The sequence below is a fragment of the Pipistrellus kuhlii genome, unplaced genomic scaffold, assembly GCF_014108245.1.
Source record: "Pipistrellus kuhlii isolate mPipKuh1 unplaced genomic scaffold, mPipKuh1.p scaffold_m20_p_71, whole genome shotgun sequence".
Classification (NCBI taxonomy): Eukaryota; Metazoa; Chordata; class Mammalia; order Chiroptera; family Vespertilionidae; genus Pipistrellus; species Pipistrellus kuhlii.
In genome coordinates, this window is record NW_023425575.1 from 244170 (window position 1) to 258375 (window position 14206).

Genomic DNA, 14206 nt, shown 5'->3' on the forward strand with positions numbered 1-14206 from the left:
ACTCACCGCCGGGAGGGGCTCCGGGCGGGGCTCCCACACGGACTTCTGCGCCCGCAGCGCCCTCAGCCCGCCCTGCGGGGAGGGGCCGGGAGCAGCGGCTTTAAAGCACAGACACCGCCTCAGGGAGCCGCCACCGGCCCCTCCGCAGCCGCTTTCGGCTGCCAGGACTGCGCATGCGCCTCCCTGCGGGGGGCGGGGCCTGAGCGGAGCGGCTCCGCGGTGGGGGCGGGGCCAGCGGGAGGGGCGGGGCGGAGCCAGGGGGCGGCCTGGGCCCCTCCCCTCCTCCCACAGGGACAGCCCTTCCTGGAGGAGTTCCCGTCTTTGCTGGGTTTGGCTGGTGGCTTGGCTGTGACAGGATTCACAAGGAGAGAAGAGACAGGAGCAGAGAGGGCGGGGATTTTGCTTCTTTAAAGGGAGGAGAGGGCCCGGTGCCCTCTGATGGCACAAGGCCCCCCACATAGACGGGCTGTTCTTCTGTTAGGGTGCCAGGGAGTAAAGGCAGCTGTGGCAGAAGCATACAGAGGGGAGGAGGAATCTGGAATTCACACAGAAGTTTCCAGATCCCAGAGGCTGTGCTCAGAGCTACTGGCTGGCCTGCCCTTTAGCTGCACAGGCCCCAGGGAGGTGTCTTTCCCAGGATCTTCACAGGCCGGGAACACATCCTCACAGGGAAGTCACAGAGAATTAAAGGCGGGCAGGTGGGGTTTGAACGGAAACTTTCTGCCTCTGATTTTCCTGGATCCTTAAACCCTCAGTGAGGAGGGGGGAGGGGAAGGGCAGCCTGCTCTCTCAGCCCCTCCCTGTCTCCCCATCTGAACAGAGAGGCAGGTTGAGTTAAGGAAGCAGCTTGAGTTAAGGTTGTGGGCCTCAGAAACAGAACCAGATATCCATACAGAACCAGGTGGTCCGGAACCTGAGATAAGGTTCCATCCAACATAGTGGGAAACAAATTTAATTTACGTATTTTTCCAGGGATAAAATTTTTCTAGTTGTAAGTTGTGGTCTTTGAAGTATTTTGTGTTCTAGGAAGACCTTTTTAAAATGAATATTTTAACTGTTCTAGTCCATGTAACCTAGTTAATGAGAGATTGATAGTAATGGAGAATGTCTCCTGTTAGTTTTCCTTAATTTGGGAAGCAAGACTATTTTAAAATCAACAATATTTAAAAAAGAGTTATAAGAATAACTATTATCAGTTTACTTAGTCCCATTCTTTTGATTATTTTCCAGTATTTTCATGTATATAGATATTCATTTCAGATTTATAAATATTTCTTTACTTTAAAAATATGATTTGTTTAGAAACCTTTAGTTGGGAGTAAGTCAGAGGATTATGTTTAACCTATATAAGTATTTAATTGCTTCAGGGCAATAAAATACCACTTCTTATTATTGCCACCTGAAGCCAAAAAACACACCACACATAATAAACAGATGAACATATAAAGACAATCTATTCTACAAAGACGGTGAGTCATACAGTGAAAATGACACAGCAATGCTAAAGAAAGCAGATACAAATGAACTGAAAGACATTCCTTAATATATCCAAGTATTATACACAATAAATTGATTACCCAGTCAATGCAATTTTGACAGTAATTTAAGCAAAAGTTATTCAGGAGAGGCAAAATACTTCAAATAGAGGTAAGTTGGAACATTCATTTTTTGACACTGAAAACATTTTACAAAGCAAGATTAAGTGTTGGAAGATACCCATTGCCTTCACTAACAGAAAAGTGTAAACAAGGAGTGGGGAATGCTGATGAACCTGGAGCCCTGACAAGGGCCAGAGCTATGCACCGATTGTTTAGTGGACACAATGGGGGCTCAAGCAATTTCCTGACCAAATAGTCTTAGTGTAAATCTTGACTACTATTCACTGATCTTTAAGATAGTCTCCCTGTGACTGGAATTGCCTGGCTAAGGGCTATACATGTATCCAAAATTGAATAGAAGGTTGGCAAGCCCTGGGCACCAGTGAAAGTCCTTCCCCTTGCAGTGGACTTTCCCTCTGGCCTCCATTATTTCCAAATTTTTATTTCCTGTCTCATCTCTGTCATTTGGGCTCAGGCTTTCTCCAGATCCTGATCTCTGAACCACTCGGGACGAGGCTCACACAAGTCAGTCAGTGGTTGTGAGCAGGGATTAACGCAGATTCTTATACCAATGGAATGGAGGGGAATTCTCCAACGTAAAACCTGATGAAACATCACCTGCATCAGACAGGAGCCTTCTCTGGGAAGAGGATACAATCCACAGGGGCAAACGATGTGTTCAAAGTGATCACCAACTTTCAGACATTCCTGTGGATTGCCTTCTTAAAATTGATAATGGAATGAAATGGTTAGTGATGAAATTCTTAAAATTGATAATGGAGCCGAAACTGGTTTGGCTCAATGGATAGAGTGTTGGCTTGGGGACTGAAAGGTCCTGGGTTCAATTCTGGTCAAGGGCATGTACCTTGGTTGTGGGCATATCCCCAGTACGGGGTGTGCAAGAGGCAGCTGATCGATGACTCTCTCTCATCGATGTTTCTAACTCTCTATTTCTCTCCCTTCCTCTCTATACAAAATCAATAAAATATATGCATATTTTTTTAAATTGATAATGGAATGAAATGGTTAGTAATGAAATTCTGATAATGATGTGTGCTTGTCAACAAACCTCTCCATTCCCAATGGTGAAGTTTGGAAGTCAGTGACTCACACATTTAGCTTTAAATGTTATGAAAGCACTCAGAAAGATTTCCACATGTGTTGGAAACCAACAGTTGAAAAGAGTTGTCAGGGAGGTAATTTGCCCCGCCCAGTAATGCAGGCAGATGATGGTAGTGAGGCTGAAGCAACTCTGTAGGAAATGGGGCAGTAGGTGGGGAGGAGATTGAACTCCAGAACATGATTGTGATTGGAATTTACGTAAGCACTTTCATTAACCAAAGAGTTGCAATGGTCTGTGTGAGCATGAAGAACTAGAAGGTGAAACCACAACTCTCCCTGGGTAGATGGGCAATTTCACATTCGCACCAGCAGCCCTTCCTGCTCCCTTCCTCATTCACCAGGGAGACCAAGAGTCAACATGGCTGAGTTCCAGAGCCTTTCAGAGGGACATGACCTGGGATATGAGACTTGGGTGACTAAGGTATGTGATCATTTAGGACAATATCATTGCTTAAAAATAAACCTTTTAAAGAACATTGTTGCCGAAACCGGTTTGGCTCAGTGGTAGAGCGTCGGTCTGCGGACTGAAAGGTCCCAGGTTCGATTCCGGTCAAGGGCATGTACATTGGTTGCGGGCACATCCCTGGTAGGGGATGTGCAAGAGGCAGCTGGTCGATGTTTCTCTCTCATTGACGTTTCTATCTCTCTATCCCTCTCTTCTCCTCTCTGTAAAAAATCAATAAAATATATTAAAATAAAAATAAAAAAAAATAATGAACATTGTTATAAATCTCATTACTAAAACAAATGTTGTGTCCAACACTTGAATTAAATTACCTTGAATTCTGTTTTTCTACTATATAACTTTTATTATTTCATCAAGCATTTGAATATAACACTTATTCCAGAATAAACATATCAAAAATAAACATTGTTGATTTGCCTTAGAAAAAAACATTGAACTCTCCTTTCTTGATAATATTATCTAAGTAAAATTTCAAGAATATGTACAGAAAGGTTAATCTATCTCCTCCTTTTATATGACCCAACTTCTATCAGAATAGGACCCCACTCTCTTTTGACCTCTTATAACCTTAATGACCTCACTAAACCCCCTATCACCAAATAGACATCGTGGGTGTTAGGCTGTCAAAATATCCATTTTCGGGGGACACTATTTAGTCAATAAGAGTGCTACAAGTGCATTCGCTGTTGTATAAAACCACCCCAAAATGGATTCTCTTAATTTAACTATATTTCCATATTACTTATGAGTCTATGGTTTGGCCAGGTGGTTCTACTGCTTCATGTGCTACTGTATCCATACCTCAGGCTTTTGCAGCTCCTCAAATTCTCCTTGTGCTTTTACTTTCCTTCTAGTTGTAGAATTTCCAGTCAGCCAGCTTGCCTGTGGTTCTGGATGATGTCTGTTCTGTCTTTCAGTTGTAGTTTTGAAATTGTTGTGAAAGGTAGCAGTTTAGGTGTTTGCCTGTGCCAACATCTTGGTTTCTCTCTCCTAATCACCAAATTCTGATGTCAGTCATTCATAAGTGCATACCAAAAAAATGAGCAGAAGCTACACGGGCTTGATGAAGAGTTTTCTATGCTGTGGACATAGCACTGCAAAAAGAATGGCAGTGCCCTGACTGGTTTGGCTCAGTGTATCGGCTTGTGGACTGAAAGGTCTCAAGTTCGATTCCTGTCAAAGACATGTACTTTGATTGTGGGCACATCCCCAGTAGGGAGTGTGCAGGAGGCAGCTGATTGATATTTCTAACTCTCTATCCCTCTCCCTTCTTCTCTATAAAAAATCGATAAAATAGACTTTTTAAAAATGGCAGCCTAGAAGGTAGAGTGAAAAACCAGAGAGGAACAGAAAATGGGAAATGAAAGAAATATAATTTTTCTGAGTTCAGCCAGCAGTGCAATCTCAGAAAGTTTTCCTCTTTCCACATGCAGAGTTCATGCCAATTCTGCATCTTGGATACAACAACGACACTGGTATTACAATATTCCTCTTAATTATGGAAAAGCTATTATACAGACAGCACTGTCCTGAGTGTACTTCCATTCATCTAAACATCAAAACCACAAATTGAATGCCCTCCTAAAATTTTCATCCAAAAACACTGGCACAGAAAAGGAAGTAATTTTGATGTAATCATTTATAAGACTCAAGAACTATTTTAAAAGATTCATTCAATAGTGTAAATCTCTAATGGAAAAAAATGTGCACCTTACAATGTATCCAATATTCCATGAAAAATGTGCATAAGTGAAGTCCATACAACAGCTCACAGATCTCTAAGCCAGAAACAATTAAGCCCATGATTTCACTCATACACCAGGAATAAAATATAGCAATATCAAGTGATATCGGAACAAAATTACATTAATATTTCTTTTTCCAAATACCTGTAATGATTTCAATTTCAAATAGGTAGCACTTTAAATAATTGTACCTATGGAAACATCAATTCTTTTGATTTATTTAAATATACAAATATTACCTAACTATATTTAAAGTTGGGAGTACGCTGTGTAATAAACCTTCTGATTTGGAGCAATACCTGAAAGGCATTTTGGGTACCTCTCTGGTGTGAATTATTAATCAATTAAAACTTTAAATTCATAATCAATTACATACTTGGGTCAAGTTTTTACATTTTAAAGTCACTTTAAGGAATATATTCCTTGGACTTTTGTAAACTGTATATTTTGTTCAAAAGTCCTCTCTCCTATATCTTGAATGTAGAATTTCTATCCAAATACAATCCCTACTATTGACTGAGATTCTAGGTCCAATTATAGGATTTCCCATATTCTTCTGTTTTAAGGTTTCCTGCTAGAATGAATGCCAATGTGAGGAATAAGCTACGGATGCTGATTAAAGATTTTAGGAAATTGTTTACATTTGTTTCTCTCCAGTATGAATGCTGATGTTGGGTCAGGTTGCATACTGAGTAAGCTTTGTCACATTATTTATATCTGTTGGGCTTCTATCCACTAATTGTCAGATGGTGTATGACATATAAATGAAGATAAATCCTTTGGGTTTTTAATTTTTATTTTATTTTATGAAGATAAATCCTTTGACATACTGCGGGAAGCTCCCCGTTGTCTTCACAAGCAGAAAGGTGTGGACAAGGAACCCAGAAGGCTGGTGACTCTTGAACTCTGTCAAAGGTCAGAGTTATGAACCCACTGATTAGTTGAGACTATGGTAGCTGAAGCAACTTCCCTACCAGTCATGTAAATCCTTACGGAGAAGGTAATCTGCCTGTTACTGGAAATTGCCTGCCTAAGGGCTATAGGTATATCACAAAAATGAGTAAAGGGATGGCAGGCCTAGAGTCCTACCTCTTGAGCTGGGCTCCCACATGGTCCCTAAATATTTCCAAATTATTTCTTGTCTTGTCTCTTTATTTGCATGTGGCCCCTCTTCCAGAGGCTGAACCTTGAGCCACGTGGGACATGGGGGAATCATTCACATTTGGTGCCTCAGCAGACCCCTGGAGAAGACTTCGCCTAGAGCGAAAAAACAAACTTTCATCAGCAAGGTGGGGGGGGGGGGGAAGAGTTCACTAGTCAGCAAGGAGGGGGGGAGGGACACTGTACAGGTGGTAAATTTCACTGCATGCAAAGCCTACACTCAGCTTCAGAAGTCACAACATATAAGTAGGGTTGGGAACCTTTCTTTAACCAGGATAAGGGCAGAATTCGATTATATACTTTATTATAGACTTTTGGTTTGCATGCTTAAGGAATTAAAAGTTTCAGAAGGGAGTCTCTTGAAGTTTTTGCTTGATGTTATAGAACATAAGCCTTGGATTCCTGAAGAAGGTACATTAGATCTTGAATGTTTGGCAAAAACTTGGTTAAAATTTGAAAAACCTCAGTGACAGGGAAAAAAACTTGCCTTCAAACTATTTCTCATTATGAGGTGCTGTATTTCATTTGCTAGAGCCTTTTAGAAAGACTTGCACCCTCCGCCCCAGGGGGTTGGGAGAGAAATAGAAAAATTGGAGGAATGGACTTCATGGCCCCATTCCACCTCCATGTCCTAATACTGAAATATCTAATTCACCGTTAATAGAGTCACCTGTGCAAACAGCTATAAGAGAAAGATTACAGGAGAAATTATGAATACTATTTCTTAGCTCCTTATGATTGGTATTCTCTGGCTGTTGAAACTCTGGATGGAGATCATTTACTATGGAAGGGAGAATCTTTGAAGATGATTTGAGCATGTCAGAATGTGGGGTCAGGCATTCTTCAAGCAAATTTTATGGCTGTAACAGTGGGAACCGGTCTCGGCAACATTTTGCCATGTTTTTATTTCACAATCCATCATTTAAAATTTAGACAGCCAAAGCCAGAACCGGTTTGGCTCAGTGGATAGAATGTCAGCCTGCGTACTGGAAGGTCCCAGGTACGATTCCGGTCAAGGGCATGTACCTTGGTTTTGGGCACATCCCCAGTAGGAGGTGTGCAGGAGGCAGCTGATCGATGACTCTCTCTCATCGATGTTTCTAACTATCTCTCTCCTTTCCTCTTGGTACAAAATTAATAAAATATATTTTAAAAATAAATAAATAAAACAAAATAAAATAAAAGGAACAGAGAAACTCTCTAAAAGTTAGCCTGGAAATTATTCTACAGGGAAATAAAGATTTCCTTCAAATGTCTGGGAAAAAGTATTCAGCTTTGAAAAATAATTTGTATTTTTGCCTCCCTAAACAAAGCTTATATAAAGGTACTAAATGACTAAAAGAAATTTAATTGTCATTTACTGTCCATAACCTAGGACAAGTCAAGAGAGAAATCTTATGTCAGATTGAGGTAAACTGGCTAATTAAAATAAATTATATGGGAAGATATGTATACATATAATACATTAATTAAAAATTAATGTATATTAATAAAAACTGTGTTGTTTAGGCAGGAAACTGTTCCTGAAGCATTAACTAATTTTTCACTAATAGTTCATCTCATAGTAAACTTGTAAGACTTCCCTCCACTAAAGAAATCTCTCTTATTTTGTAAATTTTGAGCTGTGGTTACAGAATCTTTCACATACTCTACATTTTTAAGGAATCTCTTTAGTATGAATTTTCTCAGGTACAGTAAGACATAAATAGATTTTAAAGGCTTTCTACATTTTTCACATTCTTAAGGCTTCTTCCCATTCAGAATTCTGTGATGTTAAGCAAGTTCTCACAGCTATTAAACGACTTACGACACTCCCCTCTGTAAATCTTCTCTCAAGTATGAACTCTGCTGTGCAGTTAGGCGGGAACACTGGTGAAAGACACTTATATTTCCTAAATTTGTAAGTTTTCTCTTCAGAATGATCTCTCTGATGATTTGTAAGGCGTGAGGAGCTGCCAAAGGATTTCCGACATTTTCTACAATTACCTGGTATAAGGTTTCTGTCCAGTGTGAACTCTCTGATGATATCCAAGGCTTGAGGACTGGCTAAAGGCTTTGCCACATTCTCTACATTTATAAGGCTTCTCTCCAGTATGAACTCTCTGATGATTAGTAAGAGATGAGGAATAGTTAAAAGCTTTGCCACATTCTCTACATTTATAAGGCTTCTCTCCAGTATGAACTCTCTGATGATTAGTAAGGGATGTAGAATAGTTAAAAGCTTTGCCACATTCTCTACATTTATAAGGCTTCTCTCCAGTATGAACTCTCTGATGATTAGTAAGAGATGAGGAATAATTAAAGGATTTGCCACATTCTGTACATTTATAAGGCTTCTGTATAATATGAACTCTCTGATGATTAGCAAAGGATAAAGAATGACTGAAAGCTTTGCCACATTCTCTACATTTATAAGGCTTCTCTCCAGTGTGAACTCTTTGATGATTAATAAGGGATGGGGAGTGGCTGAAAGCTTTGCCACATTCTCTACATTTATAAGGCTTCTCTCCAGTATGAACTCTCTGATGATTAGTAAGCGATGAGGAATAGTTAAAGGCTTTGCCACATTCTCTACATTTATAAGGCTTCTGTCCAATATGAACTCTCTGATGATAAGTAAAGGATGAGGAATGGCTGAAAGCTTTGCCACATTCTCCACATTTGTATGGTTTTTCTCCAGTATGAATACGGTTATGTTTAATGAGACATGTATGACTAATAAAGGCTTTGCCACATTCTCTACATGTATAAGGCTTCTCTCCAGTGTGAATTCTCTGATGTATAATTAGTTTTGAGGAGCTGCTAAAGCTTTTTCCACATTCTCTACATTTATGCGGTTTCTCTCCAGTATGAATTCTCTGATGAATCCTAAGGTCTGAGGACTGGATAAAGGCTTTGTCACATTCTATACATTTATAAGGCTTCTCTCCAGTGTGAACTCTTTGATGATATCCAAGGTTTGAGGACCTAATAAAGGCTTTGCCACATTCTCTACATTTGTAAGGTTTCTCTCCAGTGTGAATTCTCTGATGAACAATAAGTTTGGAGGGTTGGCTAAAGGCTTTGCCACATTCTGAACATTTATAAGGCTTTTGTTCCGTATGATTTCTATGATGTTGAGTATGTTTTGAGGGCTGACTAAAGCCTTTTCCATTTCCCGTAAGTTTGTCAAGTTTCTCCCTAGTGTGAAGTCTTCTCTCATGTACAGTGAGAGTTAAATGAGATTTAAAGGCTTTGCCACATGCTTTACATTTGTAAGGCTTGTCTCCGTTCAGAATTCTTTCATTTAGAAAACAACCTGAAGGACAATTGGATGTTTTCCTAGAATTTTTACTATTATAATGTTTTTCTCCACTATGGATTTCTTTTAGTCTATTTAGATTGATTGTTTGACTGACGATTTTACCACATACATTAGCTGTGTAAGTTTGCTCTCCAGCATTAATATTCTCTTGTTCAGTGTAATTTGAAGATTTCTGAAAAGATTTGACACGTCTACTTCCTTCATGTGTCTTTTCCACAATAGGATATAACTGACCTACATGGTGATTGGACATTTGTTTCAAGACTTTTCCACTTTTATAATGGTCCTCAGCAAGCTCAATTCTCCATTGTTTATTAAGATATGACTCTTTTTGAAAGTTTTTCCAATGTGCGTTCCATTGATAATTTGTGTCTTCGTTATATTTACTCTGCTGGTAATGGGATATAGAAAGGTCTTTAGTGACAGTTATATATTTAAGAAACATGTACACTTCTGAATAAGAACCACAAAAAAAGTTGTTTAAAAAAGATTTCAGTATTTATTAAAATTATAGACAAGCCGGGACCGGTTTGGCTCAGTGGATAGAGCGTTGGCTGCCTGCGGACTGAAAGGTCCCGGGTTCGATTCCAGGAAAGGGCATGTACCTTGGTTGCGGGCACATCCCCAGTAGGGGGTGTGCAAGAGGCAGCTGATCAATGATTCTCTCTCATCGATGTTTCTAACTCTCTATCCCTCCCTCTTTCTCTCTGTAAAAAAATCAATAAAAAATATTTAAAAAAACAACAACAAAAAAAACCACAAAATTAGACAAAACATAAAAAAAAACTGTTTGAGGAAGAATAATGAATCCTTGTTTAAAACATTGCCAAACTGCCCAGCCGGCAGTGTTCGGGGGTTGAGCATTGACATATGAAAAAGGAGATCATGGTTCGATTCCCCATTAGGGCACATTCCCAGGTTTCAGGCTAGGTCCAAAAAGAGCCATGCAGGAGGCAGCCAATCAATGATTTTCTCTCATTTCTTAAAAAAAAAAAAAAAAAATATATATATATATATATATATATATATATATATTTTTTTTTTTTTTTTTTCAGAGCAGAAGGGAGACAATGAGGAAAGAGAAGCATTGATCAGCTGCCTCCTGCACTTCCCCTACTGGGGATTGTGCCTGTGACCCAGGCATATGCCTTGGACTTGAATTGATCTTGAGACCTTTCAATTCACAGGCTGAACTAAACCAGCTATGGCTATCTTTCATAATGGATGTTTCTCTCACTCCCTCCCCCTTTCTCTCTGAAATCAATAAAAATAAAAATTATAGCCGAAACCGGTTTGGCTCAATGGATAGAGCGTCGGCTTGGGGACTGAAGGGACCCAGGTTCGATTCTGGTCAAGGGCATGTACCTTGGTTGCGGGCATATCCCTAGTAGGGGGTGTGCAAGAGGCAGCTGATCGATGACTCTCTCTCATCAATGTTTCTAACTCTCTATCTCTCTCCCTTCCTCTCTGTACAAAATCAATAAAATATATTTTAAAAAAATAAAATAAAATAAAAATAATAAAAATAAAAATTATATAGATATAGATATATTTTTTAAAAGTAATAAGATTGGTAAATTAAGACTTTAATCTTATAAGAACATTATGAATATCTAAATTTAAAAATAATTGCAAGTTTAATCCCACCCTACATTTTAAACAATTCTAATCACTATACACATCACAGACTGAATTAGCTCCTAGTTTTCCAGATTTTCTTTTCAAGGTCATATCACAGCAAAAAGTTTTCAACCATCCTGTGCAGAAACAGACTTATCTGCCAATATCACTGAGTTTAATGTGGGAGGTTTCCCAATGCATAATACACTTGACTGCTATAGATAACAAGAATTGTATTATGAATGATTGTTCCCGGTTAGTTAATTTTCTATTAACATCTTCTCTTCTCTTCACATTCTTTGTTAAATTCCTAGGCTTTCATTAATTGTATATTGTTAAAACCACACCTTTTATACCTTACCAGAATCATTTCAGAAAATAAATCTTGAATTCCAGGTTTTAGAAAAAAGGTCTTGTCATCTTCACATGATATAGCTGAAAGAAAACAAATTTTTAGTTTTGACAATCTGATCAGTGCACTTTGAAATTACCAGCAAGTATAGACCAAATGACATTTTTGAGTACTTCAAATGAAAGTGAAGAATTCAAAGAAAGCTCAAGATAGGAGCAGGGAATGCAGGGAAATGCAATACTGTCTAACTGGGAAACAGGCGTGCCAAATAGAATAGAGGAGGTGAATGACTTTCACTACTTGTACTTTTTATATTTTATTTTTTCATTTTTACTTAAGAAACTATTTTTTTCTTTCTTCCTCGCTTGATTTTACCTTTTTAAAACATTTTTACTTTTTAAAAAAAATATATTTTATTGATTTTCCAGAGAGGAAGGGAGAGGGATAGAGAGCTAGAAATGTCGATGAGAGAGAAACATCGACCAGCTGCCTCCTGCACACCCCTTACCAGTGATGTGCCCGCAACCAATGTACATGCCCTTGACCAGAATCGAACCTGGGACCTTCAGTCCACAGACCGACACTCTATCCACGGAGCCAAACCGGCTTCGGCAAAACATTTTTACTTTTAATAAGTATTATTACTTATTCAATGTAATTTTTAGTTTTACTCAGTTATAATACTTATTAAAAAAATAAAAATATAATAAAAAAGTAATTTTAATTTTTACCATTTTTTAAAAATGTCATTTTATTTTACTTTGAGATTAGTGCTATACATTCTATTTTCATCTTTCTTTTAATATCATTCTACTCTATTTCAATCTACCTTTATATCATTACTCTCTTCTTAACTTTTAGCCTTTTTTTGTCCTGTTTCTCTTACCCTTTTTCTGCTTTAGATTTTACTTATTCTTTTTTTTTACCCGTTAACATTTCACCCTACATATATATCTAATTTCCAATCCCCTGCCAAGTCCATACACACCTCTCTTCTCTGTCTTCACTATTTAAAAATTGATTCTCTCTCTGTCCTTTTTTTGTTGTTTGCTTGAATGTCAATTATATCGATTTTTTATGCTTGTTTGAGAGATTGTTTTATTCTTTTTTCTTTTTTGTAAATATAATAAATTTTTATTGTTCAGATTATCACAATTGCTTCTCCTTTCCCCTCACATAACTGACAAAGTAAGATTTCAAAGTGAAGGACATAACAAGAGGTAAAAAAGGCCACTTAATAATACTAAAGGGAGCAATCCAACAAAAAGAACTCTGGTAAAATATACACACCCAATACAGGAGCACCCAAAAACATAAAAAAACCTCCTGGACTGTATGAAGGCAGAGATTGACAGCAATACAATCATAATAGGAGACCTTAATACCCCACTATTACCACTTGGCAAATCATGTAATAAAAAAAAAAATTAGCAAAGAAACATCAATCCTAAATGACTCATTAGATCAGATGGAATTAATTGACATCTTTAGAACATTTCACCCCAAAGCCACAGAATATACATTCTTCTCAAGTGCATATGGGTCATTTTCAAAGATACACCATATGTTGGGTCATAGGCAAAGTCTTTTCAAATTCAAGAAGATAGAAATCATATCAAGCATCTTCTCAGATCACAGTAGCATAAAACTGGAAATCAACTACAATAAAAACAATCTCACATGCTGAGTAAAATAAGCAAGTCAATGAAAGAGAAACACCACATGACCTCACTCATTTATGGATAATAAAGAACATTATAAACTGATGAACCAAAAGATAGATATAGAGACAGTAAAGCAACAAGCAGACTGTCAAATTACAGCGGGGAGGGTAGGGAGATCTGGGATAGATAAAAGATCAATCAAAGGACTTGTATACATGCATATAAGTACAACCAATGGACATAAAACTCTGGGGAGGGAAGGCATGTATGGGGGGGGCAATGGTATATGTACACAGATAATAATTTAATAAAATTAAAAAAATCCCCAAAAAATCATACATATGGAGACTAAACAGCATGCTATTAAACAATGACTGGATTACCAGGAAGAAATAAAAAACATCATGGAAACAAATAACAATGAAAACACAACAATCCAAAATGTATGGGACACAGCGAAAGCAGTCTTGAGAGGGAAGTTCATAACTCTAGAAGCCTACTGCAAAAGACAAGAAACAATGGAAATAAATAACCTGACCCTACAACTCAAAGTGTTAGAAAGCAACAAGAAAAACCCAGTGTAAGCAGCAAAAAGGAAATAATAAAGATCAGAGTGGAGATAAACGACATTGAGACAAAAAAACAACAACAAAAAACAATACAAAAGATCAACAAAACCAAAGCCAACAAAACCTGATTCTCTGAAAGGATAAACAAGATTGATGAACCTCTAGCCAGGCTCACAAAGAAGCAAAGAGAGAGGACCCAAATAAACAAAATCAAAAATAAAAGAGGTGAAATAACAACAAACCCCACCAAAATACAAAGGATTGTTAAAAAAAATACTTGAACAACTCTACTCCAATAAATTGGACAACCTGGATGAAATGGATATATTCCTAGAAAAATATAACCTTCCAAAACTCAATCAGGAAGAATCTAATTATCTCAATAGACCAATAATTATGGAAGAAATTGAAGCAGTCATCAAAAAGCTTTCAGCAAACAAAAGCCTGGGGCCAGATGACTTCACAGGGGAGTTTTACCAAACATTCAAGGAAGAACTAAAACCTCTCTTCCTCAGACTATTCCAAAAAATTCAAGAGGAAGGAACACTTTCAAGATCCTTCTATGAAGCCAGCATCACCCTAATACCAAAAGTAGATAAAGACAA

General features: G+C 38.0%; 2 protein-coding genes across 14 annotated transcripts in view; both read right to left on the bottom strand.

Moving 5' to 3' along the window:
- The window catches only part of LOC118710240 (zinc finger protein 420), a 241764-nt gene that overhangs the window by 84867 nt on the left and 142691 nt on the right, over positions 1-14206 (bottom strand). The gene's annotated exons all lie outside the window — the stretch shown is intronic.
- The window catches only part of LOC118710213 (zinc finger protein 208), a 141251-nt gene that overhangs the window by 22587 nt on the left and 104458 nt on the right, over positions 1-14206 (bottom strand). For all 13 annotated transcript variants that reach the window (XM_045575951.1, XM_045575958.1, XM_045575954.1 and 10 more), the window contains one exon: positions 8575-9787. In XM_045575951.1, the coding sequence (XP_045431907.1) occupies positions 8575-9787 (1213 nt within the window). The remainder of the gene's footprint in view (positions 1-8574; positions 9788-14206) is intronic.